This window comes from Bactrocera dorsalis, unplaced genomic scaffold, assembly GCF_023373825.1.
Source record: "Bactrocera dorsalis isolate Fly_Bdor unplaced genomic scaffold, ASM2337382v1 BdCtg328, whole genome shotgun sequence".
Classification (NCBI taxonomy): Eukaryota; Metazoa; Arthropoda; class Insecta; order Diptera; family Tephritidae; genus Bactrocera; species Bactrocera dorsalis.
Genome location: NW_026038379.1, coordinates 7,253 through 24,116, shown reverse-complemented (window position 1 = coordinate 24,116; position 16,864 = coordinate 7,253). Strand labels below are relative to the sequence as shown.

The 16,864-nt window shown below is 37.4% G+C and overlaps 6 protein-coding genes across 6 annotated transcripts; 2 read left to right on the top strand and 4 right to left on the bottom strand.

The window, feature by feature from the left end:
• Nucleotides 1-294: 294 nt before the first annotated feature.
• Nucleotides 295-2,041, bottom strand: LOC125775346 (uncharacterized). The gene is made up of 4 exons (XM_049462184.1): nt 1,709-2,041; nt 1,337-1,649; nt 787-1,263; nt 295-712 (listed from the first exon to the last, which is right to left on the bottom strand). Exons 1-3 carry the CDS (start codon nt 1,914-1,916, stop codon nt 813-815), a joined length of 972 nt encoding a protein of 323 aa, XP_049318141.1. The 5' UTR covers nt 1,917-2,041; the 3' UTR covers nt 295-712; nt 787-812.
• A 412-nt stretch (nt 2,042-2,453) lies between these two features.
• Nucleotides 2,454-3,581, bottom strand: LOC105233730 (hypothetical protein). Its single transcript, XM_011215882.3, has 3 exons — nt 3,388-3,581; nt 3,037-3,334; nt 2,454-2,975 (listed from the first exon to the last, which is right to left on the bottom strand). The coding sequence occupies exons 1-3, from the start codon at nt 3,495-3,497 to the stop codon at nt 2,556-2,558; spliced, it is 828 nt and encodes a 275-aa protein (XP_011214184.2). The 5' UTR covers nt 3,498-3,581; the 3' UTR covers nt 2,454-2,555.
• Nucleotides 3,582-3,725: 144 nt separating this feature from the next.
• Nucleotides 3,726-4,963, top strand: LOC105233731 (phosphoglycerate mutase 2). The gene is made up of 2 exons (XM_011215883.4): nt 3,726-4,638; nt 4,694-4,963. Exons 1-2 carry the CDS (start codon nt 3,879-3,881, stop codon nt 4,858-4,860), a joined length of 927 nt encoding a protein of 308 aa, XP_011214185.1. The 5' UTR covers nt 3,726-3,878; the 3' UTR covers nt 4,861-4,963.
• Nucleotides 4,964-5,151: 188 nt separating this feature from the next.
• Nucleotides 5,152-6,265, top strand: LOC105233732 (phosphoglycerate mutase 2). Its single transcript, XM_011215884.4, has 2 exons — nt 5,152-5,852; nt 5,913-6,265. Exons 1-2 carry the CDS (start codon nt 5,252-5,254, stop codon nt 6,077-6,079), a joined length of 768 nt encoding a protein of 255 aa, XP_011214186.1. The 5' UTR covers nt 5,152-5,251; the 3' UTR covers nt 6,080-6,265.
• Nucleotides 6,266-6,331: 66 nt separating this feature from the next.
• LOC105233733 (eukaryotic translation initiation factor 2D) lies at nt 6,332-8,441 on the bottom strand. The gene has a single exon (XM_011215885.4). The coding sequence runs from the start codon at nt 8,204-8,206 to the stop codon at nt 6,425-6,427; it is 1,782 nt and encodes a 593-aa protein (XP_011214187.2). The 5' UTR covers nt 8,207-8,441; the 3' UTR covers nt 6,332-6,424.
• A 783-nt stretch (nt 8,442-9,224) lies between these two features.
• On the bottom strand, nt 9,225-15,984 carry LOC105233734 (aminopeptidase N; the record flags this gene model as incomplete). The annotated part of the gene is given in 8 exon segments (XM_049462185.1): nt 9,225-9,998; nt 10,063-10,371; nt 10,439-10,653; nt 11,467-12,145; nt 12,204-12,626; nt 12,689-12,982; nt 13,045-13,200; nt 15,039-15,984. Coding segments are annotated over 8 exon segments (3,108 nt in total). The 3' UTR covers nt 9,225-9,736.
• Between the last annotated feature and the right edge of the window lie 880 nt (nt 15,985-16,864).

Genomic DNA, 16,864 nt, shown 5'->3' with positions numbered 1-16,864 from the left:
ATTTATTAAAAATTAAATAAATAAATTGTTCTAGAGTCCGTGTTCTACCATTGTAAATTAGTCCAAGATATTGGAATTAAAAAAAATCTCAACACATGTTCAGGGCTTACAATTTTTAAATCAGAGCAGAACTAGTCTTATTGAAATTCTGCAAAATATATACAACTTTTTTCTCAAAAAAAAAATTGACATTTTTAATAAATTTTTTAGAAAATTTTTTTATTTTTTTAGTGGACCAGTAATCATCGTTTTTATTTAAAACAAAAAAAAACTTAAATATTAATAATAAATTCATTTTTTAATTATTTTTATTTATTTACTTTTAAACTAAATAATTAAATCAAAAGTTAATTTATAAAAGCAGAACTATTTATTGCCCGCGACTATCATTTAGAAAGTCTCCAAGCGGTGGGTAGCTCATTCAATCAGCTGTGCACTGTTTACTTGCATTTTTAACATTATATAAATCCAAGAATGATAGAGTTACAAAGAATTGCAAATAGTCAGCTTAATAAATGCACCTACCATGGTTTTTCTGTGCTAATATTTAAGCTATTTAAAAGGCTTCTGTTGGTTCCACCTAAATCGCAAACAATACAAACAACGTTGTATTCACAGTTTTTCGCTATTTTAATTATATCGTTAATAATATCTGTCGTCATATTGCGGTCAAAATCGTAAAAAATTGGTTGTTTCCAATTTCCAACAAGACCTGCAAAAACGATTTGAATATTGTAAGTTCTATTTGCAGAGGATCTAAAGGAAAGTATTTTATAAACCACAAACCTCTAAGCATTCCGACTTGAACATTCTTAACAGGTGGTAAGACAGTATCGGATACTTTGTCGTAACAAAAAACTTCTCCTAGCTTGGCTTCGTCGAAACTTAAAACGCAAAGTTTTTGTTCTTCGCTTTAAAATGCCGCGGTCTATTTCCAGCTTCTGAGCCCATGACTGAAGCGTGCGAACTGCTGGAAGCGGAAAATTACTTCTTCTTAAAAGCCTATATCCTTTTGCACTAGCAGAATATAGTGTAATGGAGTTGGCTATGTCAGTCTGCGTCCAAATTTGCCTTTTGGATCCGTTTTTCAATTTTTTTATCTGACCGTCCGTAAAAATCCCCTTTAACTTTTCTTCAACATTTTTGTAGTAAAACTCAGATTTAGCTAGTTTTACTTTTAACTCGCTTATTTCATATTCAAGTTTGCGCTTGGCATGCGAAAAATCATCTTTAAGTTTTTTATTTTCAGTTTGAAGTAGTTTTCTGTGATAAAAAGCATAAAGTTTATATATATATACATATATAATGCTACATCTTGAAAAAAATCTTCACTTACACTTTTTTCTCTAGCATTTTTATTTTGTCTCCTTGGCCTGAACTTTCTTTAATAGCAGCATCTTCCGTGCACAATTCATTGAAACTATTTTCCATTGAAATGTCTACACAATCCTCAGTCACGTTAAAATCTTCAGCAGGTATACACTGTTCTCGCACTTCTTGAGGTTGGTCAACATTTATCAGAAATGAAGTCACTATTTTCTTATTTTCCCTGCGCTCAGCTCTGGTGGCTCGCTGCTCATTTTCACTAGCTGCAACGTTATAGCGACAGGGAATAGCTCCTGGTTTCAAAGTCCTTTTGGCGGCAAGGCCTACATATGAAAAGTTTAAAATTAAAATATTTTAAAACAAAGGTGATTTATCAACTTACCCATTTCGTACATCCCGTTTCCAATAATGTCTTCATCGTTGAAGTGATCCATGCAAATTCGCCATGTTTTCGGCTTAAATGCTTGATTATTTCTGCAAAATTGGATCCACTTTTTTTGCTGTCCTTTGTCGTTCGGAAACATAAAAAATGTTTTCTTCACATTTTTGTTTCTTCTATCATTGACACAGTTTTTCACAACACACTTCATTTTGTTATTTAAATACAAAATTATACGGGTAAAATAAATTGTTTCTCTATTCACATTGATTGCTACCACGAATTTATAGCTGTCAAATTTTTTACTGCGCCGTGTGACGTAAGCAATTGTTTGTTTACATTTTGCAAGTATAACGGACCTGCGCAATGCGTAATCTCTTTTCTATCATTCTTGGTATAAATCTAGGTTTGTATGATTTTTAATGTTACATACAAAAAAATATAAACGAAATTGGATTTGTTTTATTCATAAAACTTTTAGCAAAGTCACAACTAAATTAGGCGAACGACAATGAATTGACGATAAAATGTACAAAAATGGGAAAGTTTTGAAGGTGAGCGTCTGAAAGCGAGAGAAAATGTACGCCCAAACTCCGAAATAATCGGAACAAGGGAAAAGTTAAAGCAAGTAAATCTATATCTCAAATAATGTTGAAGAACTCTAAGAACAAGGTTTAACCGGCAACAAATCCTGCCTTTAATACTAATACTTTTTAAGAAAAGTAGCATTGATTAAAAACTTCTACAATTAATATTACATATGTAAATGCATCATCATGAGATGCTCACAAAATACTTCCATTGTCACTTTATTAAAATTGAACTTAAAATTATTATATGTGTTACAAGGTTAATTAAGTTTTCCATTTTCCATTATTTGCAAGATTTTGTCGAGTTTTTCGTTTTGCTCCGACAGCACCGTGTTTAAATGAGTAGTAATCTTACGCTCTAATTGTTCAAACTTATTATCTATGTGAGTCTTTAATGCAGCTTCGAGCTCCGATGAAGGCGTCTCTCGGTTGGCCAGTGCCTGTTTCATGTGTTCTAAAATTGTTGAGTTAGATTGAACGTTTCCCATACCTTGCATTTGTTTGGCTGTTTGCATAAATAACATGCATTTCTCAGCGTTTGGTGATATTTTCTGTCCTGTGTTCAGCATCTTCTGAACATTTTCCATATTAATTTCTGTTCCCGTTGTTATGCCATTGGGATTGGGTGCCATTTGTATTAAAATACCAAATATACAGATATCGTCCGTTGGTGTAAGGAACTAGGTGCATGTAATAAAATCCTAATTAGATAATGCTTTATAATTAGGAATCACTATTTACCTTAAGTAATAACTCAGTAATGCCTGATTTCTGCACTTCAATATCATATCGATATGAGAATACTTCACCACCGTCATCATCATCCTCATCGTCCGCAATTTCTCCGTACAAAGTCTCAGCATATTCTTTAAGTGGTCCCAGAAAGAGTTCTAATTTCGGAGTTGTACACACTAAAGATAAGGAGTCAATTTTATAAAAAGGCCGCTTCAAACGAACTAGAAGTTCGCATGCATCATTGGATTCCCCTTTCTTAAGAAGAACTGCGTTTTCTTCTCTTATAATTTCGTGCAAAGAAGGTCTGTAAAATATCGTCAAGCTAAAGTTTTCAAGAACAGGAATAAAATTGTTTACCTTATGAAAATGTCCTCATGCGTTGCTCTAGTCTGTAGGGTTTGTGATAGTTCACAACCTCCAACCCTTTTCCAATTACATTCCGCCAGAGCAGTTATTGAAGATTCCATTGCATAGTCCTTTGTTCGCGATTGGTTCACCAAACTGGTTGCTGCCTTCCTCTTTGTTTTGTTGTGTATACAAAATTAAAAAAACAAAAAAATTAAGCAAAGTGTTGCCAAGCTCTACATTGTATATACGGAATTGTTGAGATTGTCGAAATTTCCAAATTCTTGTTAATAAACATTGTCAAAAGTTGGAAAGAAATTAATGAATTAATGAACTATTTGAAAAGCTCATAATTTTGAAAGTTATAATATTAAAAAAATGAATTTTCAATACAATAATTATTTATTTCGGATTTATATTTAATTATCTACATCTTGCAACCTCTAAATTGTTTGTTACCAGTCAGCTGATCCGCTGAATTAATTTGGCATTAGTTTCGCAATATGGCATTACGGCTATCTACCGTCTTTGGTAAATTTGGAATACCTTTCAAGAGGCAATTTAGCACCGCCGTTGGTTTCTCATATGCCTATAAGCCATGGAATCGAAACTATCCCACACAAACGCCAACAAATGTGCGTCAATCACATGAACCGAGTAAAAAGTGTGGAAAGTATAAAATTGTGATGGTCCGTCATGGAGAATCGGAGTGGAACAAAAGCAATCAGTTTTGTGGTTGGTATGACAGTGCGCTTAGTGAAAAGGGCTTAGCAGAGGCAAAAGCTGCAGCAAAAGCTTTAAAAGAAGCGGGCTATAAATTTGATATAGCTCACACCTCGTTACTTTGTAGAGCTATCATCACACTAGACATAATATTGAAAGAAATTGGTCAAACAGATATACCCATTTGTAAAACATGGCGTCTGAATGAGCGTCATTATGGTAATCTCATTGGGTTAAATAAAGCCGAAACGGCTGCCAAATATGGCGAAAAGCAAGTACAAATTTGGCGCAGAAGCTTTGCTACGCCTCCTCCGCCCATGGAAAAGAATCATCCGTACTACGATAATATTGTTAACGATGAACGTTATAAAGATGGACCTAAAAAAGAGGAGTTTCCCATGTTTGAATCACTGAAATTGACAATAGAGCGCACGCTACCCTATTGGAATGAAACAATAGTACCGCAAATAAAGGAAGGCAAACTGATTATTATTTCGGCACATGGAAATAGTCTGAGGGGCATTGTTAAGCATTTAGACAGTAAGTATTTGATAAATAGTTACTAAAAGCAAAAACTAATAATCTTTGTATATAGATCTATCCGAAGATCAGATAATGGCACTTAATTTACCCACTGGAATACCGTTTATTTATGAATTGGATGAATGCATGAGACCAGTTGTGTCTATGAAATTTTTGGGCGACGAAGAAACTGTCCGAAAAGCAATGGAAGCTGTTGCTGCGCAAGGAAAGGCCAAATAGATTCTGCGCGTTGAAAATTACATGCATATCAAAAATAGTAACATAAATTAACTGAAAAAAGTTTGCCCAAGTCTAAATCAAATAAAAAATAGCAAAATTGAAACTTATTTCATTCTTGATACGCATAATCAATGATTATTTCTATTTCTAAAATTTGTCATGGCAAAAGTACTTTATCAACTTTTCTTCTAGTCATATGCAACTCTTCAAATTCCCTCGTGCTGAATTGCTGAATATCGGCTTTTTACTGTCATTTTCGACAAATGACCTTGTGGCTGTCATTTATAGGTCAAATAAAATTTTCCTTTCAGGAATTCGTATCCATTGGTGTTATCTAAAGCGGTATACATCAAGTTTGTCAGATCCGGTTGAACGTATATTTTAAATAAAAATGTCTGGAAAATACAGAATTGTTATGGTTCGCCATGGTGAATCAGAGTGGAACCAGAAGAATCAATTCTGCGGTTGGTTTGATTCAGCTTTAAGTGATAAAGGAAAATCTGAAGCACAAGCTGCAGGAAAAGCCATAAAAGATGCTGGCTTGAAATTTGATGTTGCACACACATCGGTTTTAACCCGTGCAATCATCACTTTGGAAACAATTCTGAACGAAAGCGGACAATCGGGCATTCCGGTTAATAAGTCATGGCGTTTAAATGAACGTCACTACGGTGGACTAACCGGCTTGAACAAGGCTGAAACCGCCGCCAAATACGGTGAAGAGCAAGTTAAAATCTGGCGACGCAGCTTTGATACTCCACCACCACCAATGGAACCCGATCATCCTTACTATGATGTCATCGTTAAGGACCCCCGCTATGCTAATGGCCCATCTCAAGAAGAGTTCCCCAAATTCGAATCCCTTAAATTAACTATTCAACGCACACTGCCATACTGGAATGATGTTATCATACCACAATTGAAGGAAGGCAAGCAAATTATTATCGCTGCTCATGGTAACAGTCTGCGTGGTATTGTTAAGCATTTGGATAGTAAGTTAAATAACCTGAAAAGCTTAAAGGCATGAAACTTATTTATACATTTTTTTGTAGATCTTTCTGAGGATCAGATTATGGCATTGAATTTGCCCACTGGCATTCCATTCGTTTACGAATTGGATGAGAACTTCAAACCCGTTGTTTCCATGAAATTCCTTGGTGACGAAGAAACTGTACGAAAAGCCATTGAGGCTGTTGCAGCTCAAGGCAAAGCCAAGTAATGTAATATAAACATACAAAAGACATTAATCTGTCGGGATTATAAAAATACGGACATCCATAATTGCACAAGGCAATACAACGGCTATTAGAAATAGTAGAAATTCCGTAAGAATGCAAATATTATTGTTGTTGTGGAAAATTCATATTAAATTTATGAAACTTTAATAAATTATTGTTAAACATTAGCTATTGTGTTTCATAATGACCCAAAATATTTTTACTACAAGTATTAAAATTTAAACAAATAAATGTTCCTTTCAGATTATTGTTTATTTCGTTACAATCCAACTTTGTTGAACCACGTTATATTTAGTTAGGCGTTTAATTAATTTTGTGCTGTTGATTTATTTTTTCTTGTGCTTTTTACCGTCTTTGGCCAATTCTAATCCTAATATGCATTTTGGTGGTACTTTGTATGTTTCGGTCAATAAGTTATAAACAAATCGCACTTGATTACCTTGAATCTGCAGTTGTTCGGCTTTTTGATGCGGCAATTTGACAACTGTGGTACTAGCCGCCGCCCCCTGCTTACACAGTTTAATAAACTCTGGAATGATAATGCCATAGCACTCTACGTTGCTGATCAGCGTAACCTTCTTGTTGCCAGAACGAGTTGCAAGCGACATTTGTATGAGAGGCTTGTTAGATGCTACATTCTTGAGCTCACACATTTGGTAGCTGTATTCCATTTTGCTGGTGATAGCACTGCAAATTTGACTGACGGTTGCAGACTTACTGTTACATAGTTTTTCAAGCGTTTCGTCTAACTGTATAGTAACACCTGTCGGATCAGCTTTAGGCAGATTATGTTTGCTTATATATTCACGTATAACTTTTTTGATTTGAGCAGTTGGTACACCTTCGCCGCGCTTAAAATTCATTTTAGCAAAGAAAGGTGCTGTTTCGTCCGAGACAATATAAGTTTCTGTCAGCTCTGAACGAAATAGTGGCTGATCTTGTAGTTCGCCATCTGCGGCTTGTTTTGGAGGTTTGAAATCGGTTATAAAATTAACCACTTCTGGATGATCAAGGTCTATGGATGTAATTTTATCCACGCCCTTCGACTCTTCGCGTACAACAATAAAGCCTTGATCGATCATTTCGTTGAGGAAATTCGAAAGTTTCTTATATTTAGTTTTCTTCAAGTCAATTGGCTGAGGAGCCTCAGGCACAACATATAATCGATAGAAATTGCTGGTCAAAAGTGGCAACTGCAAATTTTTGCCATGATTTTTCAGTGCTGCTAAGAAAGCATTTTTCAGTATCATTTCTGGCGTTGTTTCGCTTTGCGCTTCAGAATCTTCAACCCCAACGCTTTCACCATTCTCTTTGGCTATATTTTTATTAGTTTCAACGTCTACTTCACTAGATGATATTTCCAATTTCTCTACTTCCGGTAATGTTGCCTCGCGATTAATTGTTTCAGGCATTGGTGTACTGGCTACAATATCCGCCAACGTTAACTTATCATTTCCATCCTTTTTCTGTTTGTCCTGCTTAGCACCCAGTTCTGGAAAATCGTTTTTCGTTAATGGCGCAGCTTTTTTTAATGGTACTTGTTGTATTAATGTAGGCTCATGACCCCATAATTTATCACCGAATATATGCAGCATCTTCACGGCTACACCTTGGCGACCGCACATATACAAATCATCTGAAGATCTAGGTAAATAACCCACTGCTACAGCAGACTCATTGGAAACCAAATTGACTGCCATCAACTGTCCTTGCCGATAGCGTCCATACATATTCATACCGGTACCTTTGGGCACTACACCGGGCAACATTAGCTCAGCGCCATTGGACAGTTTCGGCAGTACTTCACGGTGTGTGGTGAAATAGGGCAGCAAGGACGGCACGAGCCACAAAGCGTACAAAGTCGGTGCCAACTCGCCTGACTCCAGTTCGAAGAACATGGGCAACTTGTCCACACAGAAAACGTTCGTTTGTGTGCCGCCATGCGTTGTCAATTTCAGCTGAGTTACGGCGCTCTTTGCTGGTATCACTAAACTGAGTTGCTCGGCCGTTGCATCGGGAAATGCCTTTTCTACTCGTTGTCGCAAACGTTTTGATTCAGATCCTTTTAATGGAGCATTGCTCCGTAATTTATATGGTTTAAGAAACATCTCCTTCACAGTCAACAAATACCTGATGAGTTGCGATAACAGTAAAAATGTATCGATATCTGGATTCAAAACTAATATCGATTTATGCGATATTAATTATTATTAAAAACTGATTCTTTTTATTAATAATCAACTTTTATATACACACACCAATATTTAAACGTGTTGCTGCTTTTAATTTTCTAATTATAATACCGTTTTTGTTTTTGGTAATATTGTGAAATAGCAAAAGTCGTTCATCGTTTGGTTATGTTGACATCACGAAGACCCTATTTCATGAGCGCCTTGCAGCGTTGCAAAAAATTTTGAAAGCTTATAAATATTTTCCAGTTCTGTTTTAAATTGAAAGTTAAATAATCAACATTTAAATAATTGCAAATATAGTATTTGTATTTGTAATACCCGTATCGGTGGGTACATTCGCGTGCTACCATTTTGTTCTGTGTAACTGTTTTAAATTTTTTATACGTTGATTTCTACAGTGGCGGTCATAAATGATGAACTATTTTCTGTTTATCTGGTTATTAATATGAAATGCTGTGTTATACGTATGCGTTTTTCTAAATTAAAAAAATGTATTAAAGATGAGATTTTAATTTTTTTTTTTATGTCAACGATGGAAATAAAAATTGAAACTTTAGTTTTTAATCCAAGACAATTGGACTTTCAAGTTGTAATCCCAAAATCATTTTAATGCAACATACGATTAAAATTTTAAAATTATATATTTCTAACTTAATGCTAATTTTTTTCCAAACCGGTATTTGGGATTAAACAGTTATTCTTTTTCGATGCGGCAATTGGGATTCAATTTTATTCCTTTTTTCTTTCTGTATTTGGGATTAAACATTTTAAAATTATTAAAAAAAAATCGAAATTGTAAAAAAAAATGAAAAAATTAAAAAAAAATGTTTAACACACTATAAACCCCGCTTCACTTATACATAATTTATAATTTTAGTCGTTATTTACTATTAGGATCGCCCTAGTTTAGCCCATTAAAGAAAATGCAAAAAAGTAAAGGTTTTTCATTTGTATTAAGTACACACTTTACACATTCACATTATACATAAGTTAAATAAAAATACACCTAAAAGATAATATTCATAATTTGCTGCTTATAATATATGTATGTATTTAAAGACTAACCATATAAAATATATGTTTGTGTTGTGTATGTATAGTATGTGCATGTTAGAAGTCTAACTTGTTCAATTATGACAAAATTTAATATTTTTTTTGGAAATATTTTTGCATACATACATACATGTGTGTGGGTAAAGATATGCATGATTTACTTATAAATAGTATGTAAATATGTTAGAAAATTGTTTCTGTTTACTGTTACAATTGGCGCACACACACGCTGCAGATTTTACAAAAATTTCTTACAAACATACATACAGAGAATACTTGAAAATGTACGACATCATCGGCGCGCAACAACAAAGAGCACACGAATATGACATTTTGCATGTATTTCACAACAATAAAAAATACACAAAATCTCGTTGAAAAATCGCTGCTGACCTAATGAGTCGCTAGTGAAGCAACGTTTTGTTGTTGCCTTGTGATGGCCTCGCGTTGTAGCCACTGTATGATGTCCTGGTAGTTGCGTGCCATCCAGTCCACATTGACACGCACCTGTTCGAGGATTTGTTGTATGGAACGACCGTTATCCTTAACATCGGTTTTAACGAACGACTCCAACTCGGCAAGGAAAAATTTCGAATTCATGCGTTTGGTGGCGAACTTCAGTATCGCATTTATATTGGACATCGTTGAACCCAAGCTGCGCAATAGAAATCGTTATGAAAATTACAAAAATATATTATACTTAAAAAGTCGAATATTACTAATTTTTGATTTCGTTCCAATTGTTACGCATGAAGTCGAAGGCGATCTGCTGGCCCACCACATTGCTTGATACCGCCGCGAACACCCTGTAAACGTCCTGTTTGCGTATGTCGTCGCCACTAATTGAGCGTCGCAGATAGCGCGATAAGATCCAGGGCTCGAGCGAACAGCCAAGCGCGCTGAGCAGCAATTCCTTCTCCGTCGAGACAGACGTGCTGCGGTAGCGTTGGAATGCAAAGTCCCACTCAAACTCGTTGCCATATTGTATTGCCGTGCAATAAACGATGCCGCGTAGGTTTGGCGGTATACTAAAGAGTTTCCAAAAATTGTAAATTAATAAAAATACAATTTCTTAAAAAAAGTCTAGCTACTTACGGATTGTTTGTGTCCGGGTTGGGCACCTCAATCCAATTTTGGAAGTGACGCGCGCTCTCTAAAATGCAGTCTCGATGCCCCAAATGGCAGGCCATATTCAAAATTTCCACACGTTTGAATAGCTTGAGCATATCTTCGCCTTTATCAGCATCGTCGGTGAAATTATTCGGCGAAACGTCTTTGTACACATTTTCCAGCAGATCCAAAAGATAGTTCTGCAATAAAAACGTAATAATTTCAATATTGGTTGAAAAAGTTATATTCCGATGTGACTGTGTTGATCTGTTAATTTTTTTATTCCAGTAATGACATTATAACTCCAGTAAGAAGGCATTCCCTTGATAATTGTACTCTAGTTCAGTTCCCTCCAGCCACATAGACTTAGCCGTGCTGAGAACTGATAATATCATCCGTTTGGCCGAGGTAAGTTCAGTCCGCACAATCAGAATTGACCTGGATCTATCACTCGTAAACACGTTCCTAAACCATTCGGAGGATTTTCTAGACCATTAAATTAACAAAAATGTCGTATGACTTGGTTCGATTAAGGTTATCAGTATGACTTTTTGTAGGCTTGAGCAAATTGTTCTAATCTCAAAGACAAAATACGTCTACTTTCGAAAATCCTAAAGATTTGATGAAGATACTTCGAACTATTATGAACGAAAGCGAACCCTTACGAAGGCGAGAGCATTCGCTTTTGAATGCTAGGCCTTTGTGTGTATTTCTGACATGGAAAAGTTTAAACATATAATCCATTCTTAGGACATCAATAACGTATTGGAGTTCCCCATTGGTCGTATAACTTTCGGATGTAACCCACGATTCTCGCTGTTTGGACCCACCTGGTCTCTCCAACTGAGTGGAGGTCGTCCACTTTCTCTGCTTCCCAGGGCGGGTGCTGCGTCGAATACTCTCAGAGCAGAGTGTTTTCATCCATTCGGACATGACCCATTCGGACAATAAATCTTCCGCAGAACCTTTCTCTCGAAAATTCGCAACGCTAACTCATCCTCATATAAACTCACCTTCAATATATCGTAGTCTCCCTGATTCACCAACATCGAGTCGATGAAGTTGAATGCCGTCATGGCCGCCTTCCAGGGCACATGATCCATTTCATGTTTGAGGTAACGCGTTAGGTTCAATGCCGTTTCGTAACTCAGGTATGCACCGCGCGCCAAATTCATAGCGTCATCTATTAATTGCGCACGATTCGCAGGACTAATACTTCTATATTTTTGCGGCTGCATTAGATGTGTTGTAATTGCTTTCCAATTGTCAGCATCGTAGTTGACGCGATAGTAACCGGTTTGTTGGATATTGAAAATGAACCATTCGGCCGTCGAAAGATTACGATCATCAATTTCGTAAGTTTCAGTGCGCGGCACCCACGTCATCGGACGTGTGTTTTCGAAATTCAACTCCTTTGAAGTGGTGTATGTGATCGGTATCCACCAGAGTGGATTTTCATCATTGGCCGAGTCGCCATCATCCGTCTGATTTGAAAATACGAAACGTTGTTGTTCCATACGTATGGAGTGTGCGTTCGAAGAGCGTGTTACGGTAAGTACAGGATAACCGACTTGTAAAGTCCACGTATCCATGATTTCCTTAACGGTGGTATTATGGTCTAGCAAACCGGCGGAAATGGCTTCTGTTGTTAAGAAACGCCACAAGTCGTCCTGTTCGGCGGCATGATAAGACCTATAAGAGATGAGAGTTATTGAAGTTATACGCTTACTAAATATTGTCAGCAACCTACATCTCCTTGAGATACTTGCTCAGACCACGTCGAAAGACTTTAGATGTTAAGAAATGACTCATCATACGTATAATGGTCGAACCTTTGCCATAAGAAATGCGATCGAAAATTTCTGAAATTTCATCAGGATTAAAGACCTCCACCGAAATTTTGTGCGATGATGACAACGCATCCAAATGGAAAACATTTTGCAGTTCGCTAACCACAAATTGATCTTGGGTCTTCCAATCCGGATGAATGGCGTCCACTGTTATGTACTCCATATAACTTGCGAATCCCTCATTTAGCCAAATATCCGACCACCAACTGGGTGTAACCAGATTGCCAAACCATTGATGCGCCAACTCGTGTCCAACAACACTGGCAATGCGTTGTTTGTTGGTTGTAGCGGAAACGCCTTCCTCAAAGAGCATTGTCGTCTCCCTTTAAAAGTGGAGCGGTGAGTGACTTTTCCATAAATCTTATTATTATATTCCATAAGGTACCTGTAAGTGATCAGACCCCAATTCTCCATGCCACCAGCTTGGAAATCGGGTAACGCTATCATATCGAGTTTTGGCAGTGGGAATGGCAAATCGAAATATTCTTCCAGGAATTTTAAAATTTTCGGACCAACGCTTAGTGCGTACCGCGCCGATTGGATGGCGTCTTTACGCGCCCACGCGGAGAAGTTGCCATCAGAAATGTGATCAAAGTCGGAAATGGCGTAGGCTACCAAATATGTAGACATGGGTAGACTTTCAGCGAATTGATCCCATACATAGTTCGAGAGGGACTCGCTAAAAGTTTAATGAAAAATATGTTTTTATTTTGAAATTATTTCATGTTATGCTTTACTTACTGTGGTTTCGTCCATAGGATGGGCATATTAGACACCGTGGTCATGTTACGTGGTCGCGCTATTTTCAGTGAGAAATTTGCTTTCAACGATGGCTCATCGAAGCAGGGAAACGCTCGCCTGGCATCAGTGGCTTGAAACTGCGTAGAAGCCAGCCAACTGTAAAAAAAAATAAAGTTGAATCTTTTATTGAAATATGATGCTACTCGAAAAAGCACAATGGGAGAGTGAAAGAGTCCGGGTTGAAATTGAATTTAACCTTGTGTCGAAGTATTGGGAATGTACCTTGTTGTTGCTCCTATGACAGCTAATAAACATTTTCGGAGTATTTTCTAAAATAATTGTTTTACTATCCTGAGTTTGGAGCTTCGTGAGGTTTAGAAATGGCAGAGTTTAAGTTTTAAGCTCTTTTTATTGCAACGGAAATAACTTGAAGACATGAACCGCTATTAATAGCATGAACAACAAAAGCTTCTAAAGCATTCTGTTGAAATATAGTGATCTCAGCTTAAACCATCGTATTTTAGAACCCTCGATTGGATGAAAGGTTGCGACAATTGGCATATCTGTCTCTATATTGTAGTGATACTGACAGAAAGTACCTCGAAAATAGCTGTAGGGAATGCTGCCGAGCTGAACGAATGTAAACCCGGCTCCTTCCGATAAGGGTATACCTGTTTCTGGAGACGATTTTCTTCCCTCTATGTTCACTCATAACTTCTAAGTTCTATTCTGGGATCAACCGCGAATTCAAAGCAGTGGAGACGGAAAAGCTCGTTATACAGGGTTTGTCCGAAAAGTAATATATTGAACCAATCGTTACAATTCCTTAAAAACTTTCAATATAGGCTCCTTCTGCGTGATGGAGCACTGCCAGAGCGATTTCCAAGCATTGAAGGCGTCACGGAAGACATTTTCTGGATTAGCCTTGAGAACCGAGGTGCATGCTGCTTGGATCCAATCTGTCGTCTCAAAATGCTTGCCTTTCATCGGCCTTCTCAAGCACGGAAAGAAAAAAGTCCGGGGCCACTTCTAGGCTGCGGAAGTGTTAGGATACCGGCTTTGGTTACGTAGCTGTTCACAAGAAGGGCGGTATGAGCGGGAGCGTTGTCGTGGTGCAACTTTCAATCGGCTGCAATGTCTTGTCGGATCCGATTGACCCTTTGTTTGAGTCTCTTGAGGGCTTCCATGTAAAAATTGGCGATCACGATTTGACCAGGAGGAACAAATTCATGGTGGACGATGGCTTTGATGTGAAAAATGGGCATCGTTTTCACTTTGGATTTGCTCATTCATCAGCGACCTCTTCCCGGCCCCTCAAAAAGGCCTGATGCCACCGAAAGACACCACTTCTTGCTAAAGCAACATCTGGGTAAGCCTGCTTATTCATATCAAACGACTCTGTCGCAGATTTACCGAATTTCGAAGAATTTAATTGCGTACCTCTGCTCTAACGAATGCTGCATTTTCGACTTGCACTATATTTGTCCTGGCTCTCCAGGTGCTCGGAGACAACTGACCAGCCGCTCGTTCGTTAGCTAGGGACGTCCTCTACCGAATCCAGTCGGTGCGCGCACGTTCCGAAGTACAGTCGCGGCGGAAGAAAATCAGTGCTATCACTTTCCGGACGAATCCAGTAACTTTATTCACGTCTTCTAATTTTTCTCTACTTTTTATAATAATTGACTGATCTTTTTTGGATTCAAAGATAAGATTGGAATTTGTCAACCACGTCAATATAAGCTAAAATTTTTATTTTAACATCTCAACTAATGAGAAGCTTTTGTTTTCTGCCGACGAAATACTTTTTAAGTTTCTTAAATACGCCATATGTCCCAATTTCGGCGAAATTCGATCATCTAAACATACATACAAACGCTCATGTACATATGTGTAATTTTTAATTGCGCTTTACCTGTCACTCACTTCAGTCACACTAATTTGGCTGACATACGCACTTGTACCATCTGCATAATTAACAAAAATGGCCGACTTACCGCTTTTCGTTGCCCACTTGATACGAACTGCGATAGAACCCCTGCAGATAGTCCTGTATTAGACCGCTGAACCGGATGCTTATCTCGTACACGCCACCCTTTATTAGTTTGTCATACAGTTCGATGATGAAGAATTGCTTGCTCTCGAGCATGTATTGTTTTCGTATCCTCAGTTCGACGCCGTCAATTTCCGGCACATACCGAGCATACTCTGCCAAAGCCGGCTGCAATGCCGACGTCGCCGTTGACCTGCCAATATGCCGTACAGATACATCGTTTTTGGTGATATTTAACTCGACGGCATGCATGGTAATGTTATGGCAGTCCTCCAGCACAATCACTTGGATACGTACCTCCCCTTCGAATGTGAAATTATTATTGAGTAGGTACGGCACAAGGGTAATATTATATTTCTGCGGCTTCATCGAATGTGGCAGACGTACGTCACGTTCGTAGTGTGTTCGCTCTTTAGCTTCATCGCTGGTGCTGCTCGGCTTCAGTATATGCTTCTTTACCGTCGTACAAATGACTTCCTCATCCGGCAACGGTGTAAGCTGCTGTTCACACGTAGCCACATTGTAAATGATGAAGCTGACCGCCAGTAGCGTGCACACAAAACAGGCGGCGATCAGAAAGAGTGTTGTACCCGAAAAGGTGTAACCGCGACGCGTCGTAAAGGTTGTGGTCGGCGGCGTATTGGTCAGTGTTGTGGTCGTACGATGATTATCCATATTGATATTTTCACGGACGTGTATGTCCTTAAGTACCATGCTTTGTACTACTTTTCTCGTAGATTTGTGGTTTAGGTTGATCCTTTCTTTTTAATAATTTATTTGTGTTTATAAAATTGTACAGCGTTGTGATTGAGCGGTACTTAATCTGTGGTTCATCTAATCGCCATTATTATATTATCATAATGCGCTGGCCATGAGAACAAATCGTCAACCTGTAAAGTAATAAAAAGTTTGATCTATGATAAAATTTCTGAGAAAGTTTTCAAAATGTTTGGCTTAATCACGTTTGTTAAAAAATTTCTTTAATTTGAAAGCGAGAAATACATTTTTTATAATTTATGGATATTATTGAGGTAGTCGTCACTTGAAGCACAGAATATTTTGTTTTTCCAAAATAGTTGAAAATTTTTCATAAATAATTAATTATAAATAATATTTATTATACTACATAAAGGGCTTTAACAGACACTTTTTAATTGATTATTTTCATTGTCAGTATGTTCGAAATTTTTCTTAAACTTCACTTTAATTATGGTTTCACTGTGCTTTTTGTCTTAGATAAAACTCAGCTGACTTTTTAACACAGATCTGTGACTTACTTAGAGAAGACATCTCCGAAGAGATGAGAAGAACATCATAAACTCGTGTTTATTGCCCATTTCGGTATTCAGCTTTCAGAACACAGAGTTTAATGTACACAAATTTTCCTTTAACTCGTCTCGAGGTTCCCTACTTTTTAAAGAAAAAACACAGAAACTTCAAATTTAATGGGGAATTTTTATTATCATCCGAAAGAATATTCTTTAGTATTTATTTTTGAAAAATTATCTCTTTTAAATGTTGGCTGCGGCTACGTCTCAGATGGTACGATCATTTCGACTAGTAACTGGTGACTGACACGCGTAATGTTTTGCTCCAAGGCCTGAATCGAAGCGGGATTGTCTTAGACTTTACATATTCCCACAGCAAAAAGTCTAACGGTGTCTATCACACGATCTTGGTGGCCAACCACCGGCCCAAGAGGTGAAATTATCTGCTCACTGAAGTGTTCTCTCAATAAATCCATTGATTGATGTGATGTATGGGAAGGGG

What these genes read in the sequence shown, in the direction of transcription:
- LOC105233732 (XM_011215884.4), top strand. Translation starts at nt 5,252, where the DNA reads ATGTCTGGAAAATACAGAATTGTTATGGTTCGCCATGGTGAATCAGAG. An exon ending in TATTGTTAAGCATTTGGATA is followed by an intron (nt 5,853 to 5,912) that starts GTAAGTTAAATA and finishes ATTTTTTTGTAG; the next exon opens with ATCTTTCTGAGGATCAGATT.
- LOC125775346 (XM_049462184.1), bottom strand. Translation starts at nt 1,916, where the DNA reads ATGAAGTGTGTTGTGAAAAACTGTGTCAATGATAGAAGAAACAAAAAT. An exon ending in AAACGGGATGTACGAAATGG is followed by an intron (nt 1,650 to 1,708) that starts GTAAGTTGATAA and finishes TTTCATATGTAG; the next exon opens with GCCTTGCCGCCAAAAGGACT. An exon ending in AAAATGCTAGAGAAAAAAGT is followed by an intron (nt 1,264 to 1,336) that starts GTAAGTGAAGAT and finishes TTTTTATCACAG; the next exon opens with AAAACTACTTCAAACTGAAA.
- LOC105233730 (XM_011215882.3), bottom strand. Translation starts at nt 3,497, where the DNA reads ATGGAATCTTCAATAACTGCTCTGGCGGAATGTAATTGGAAAAGGGTT. An exon ending in CATGAGGACATTTTCATAAG is followed by an intron (nt 3,335 to 3,387) that starts GTAAACAATTTT and finishes GATATTTTACAG; the next exon opens with ACCTTCTTTGCACGAAATTA. An exon ending in TTACTGAGTTATTACTTAAG is followed by an intron (nt 2,976 to 3,036) that starts GTAAATAGTGAT and finishes ACATGCACCTAG; the next exon opens with TTCCTTACACCAACGGACGA.
- LOC105233731 (XM_011215883.4), top strand. Translation starts at nt 3,879, where the DNA reads ATGGCATTACGGCTATCTACCGTCTTTGGTAAATTTGGAATACCTTTC. An exon ending in CATTGTTAAGCATTTAGACA is followed by an intron (nt 4,639 to 4,693) that starts GTAAGTATTTGA and finishes CTTTGTATATAG; the next exon opens with ATCTATCCGAAGATCAGATA.
- LOC105233733 (XM_011215885.4), bottom strand. Translation starts at nt 8,206, where the DNA reads ATGTTTCTTAAACCATATAAATTACGGAGCAATGCTCCATTAAAAGGA.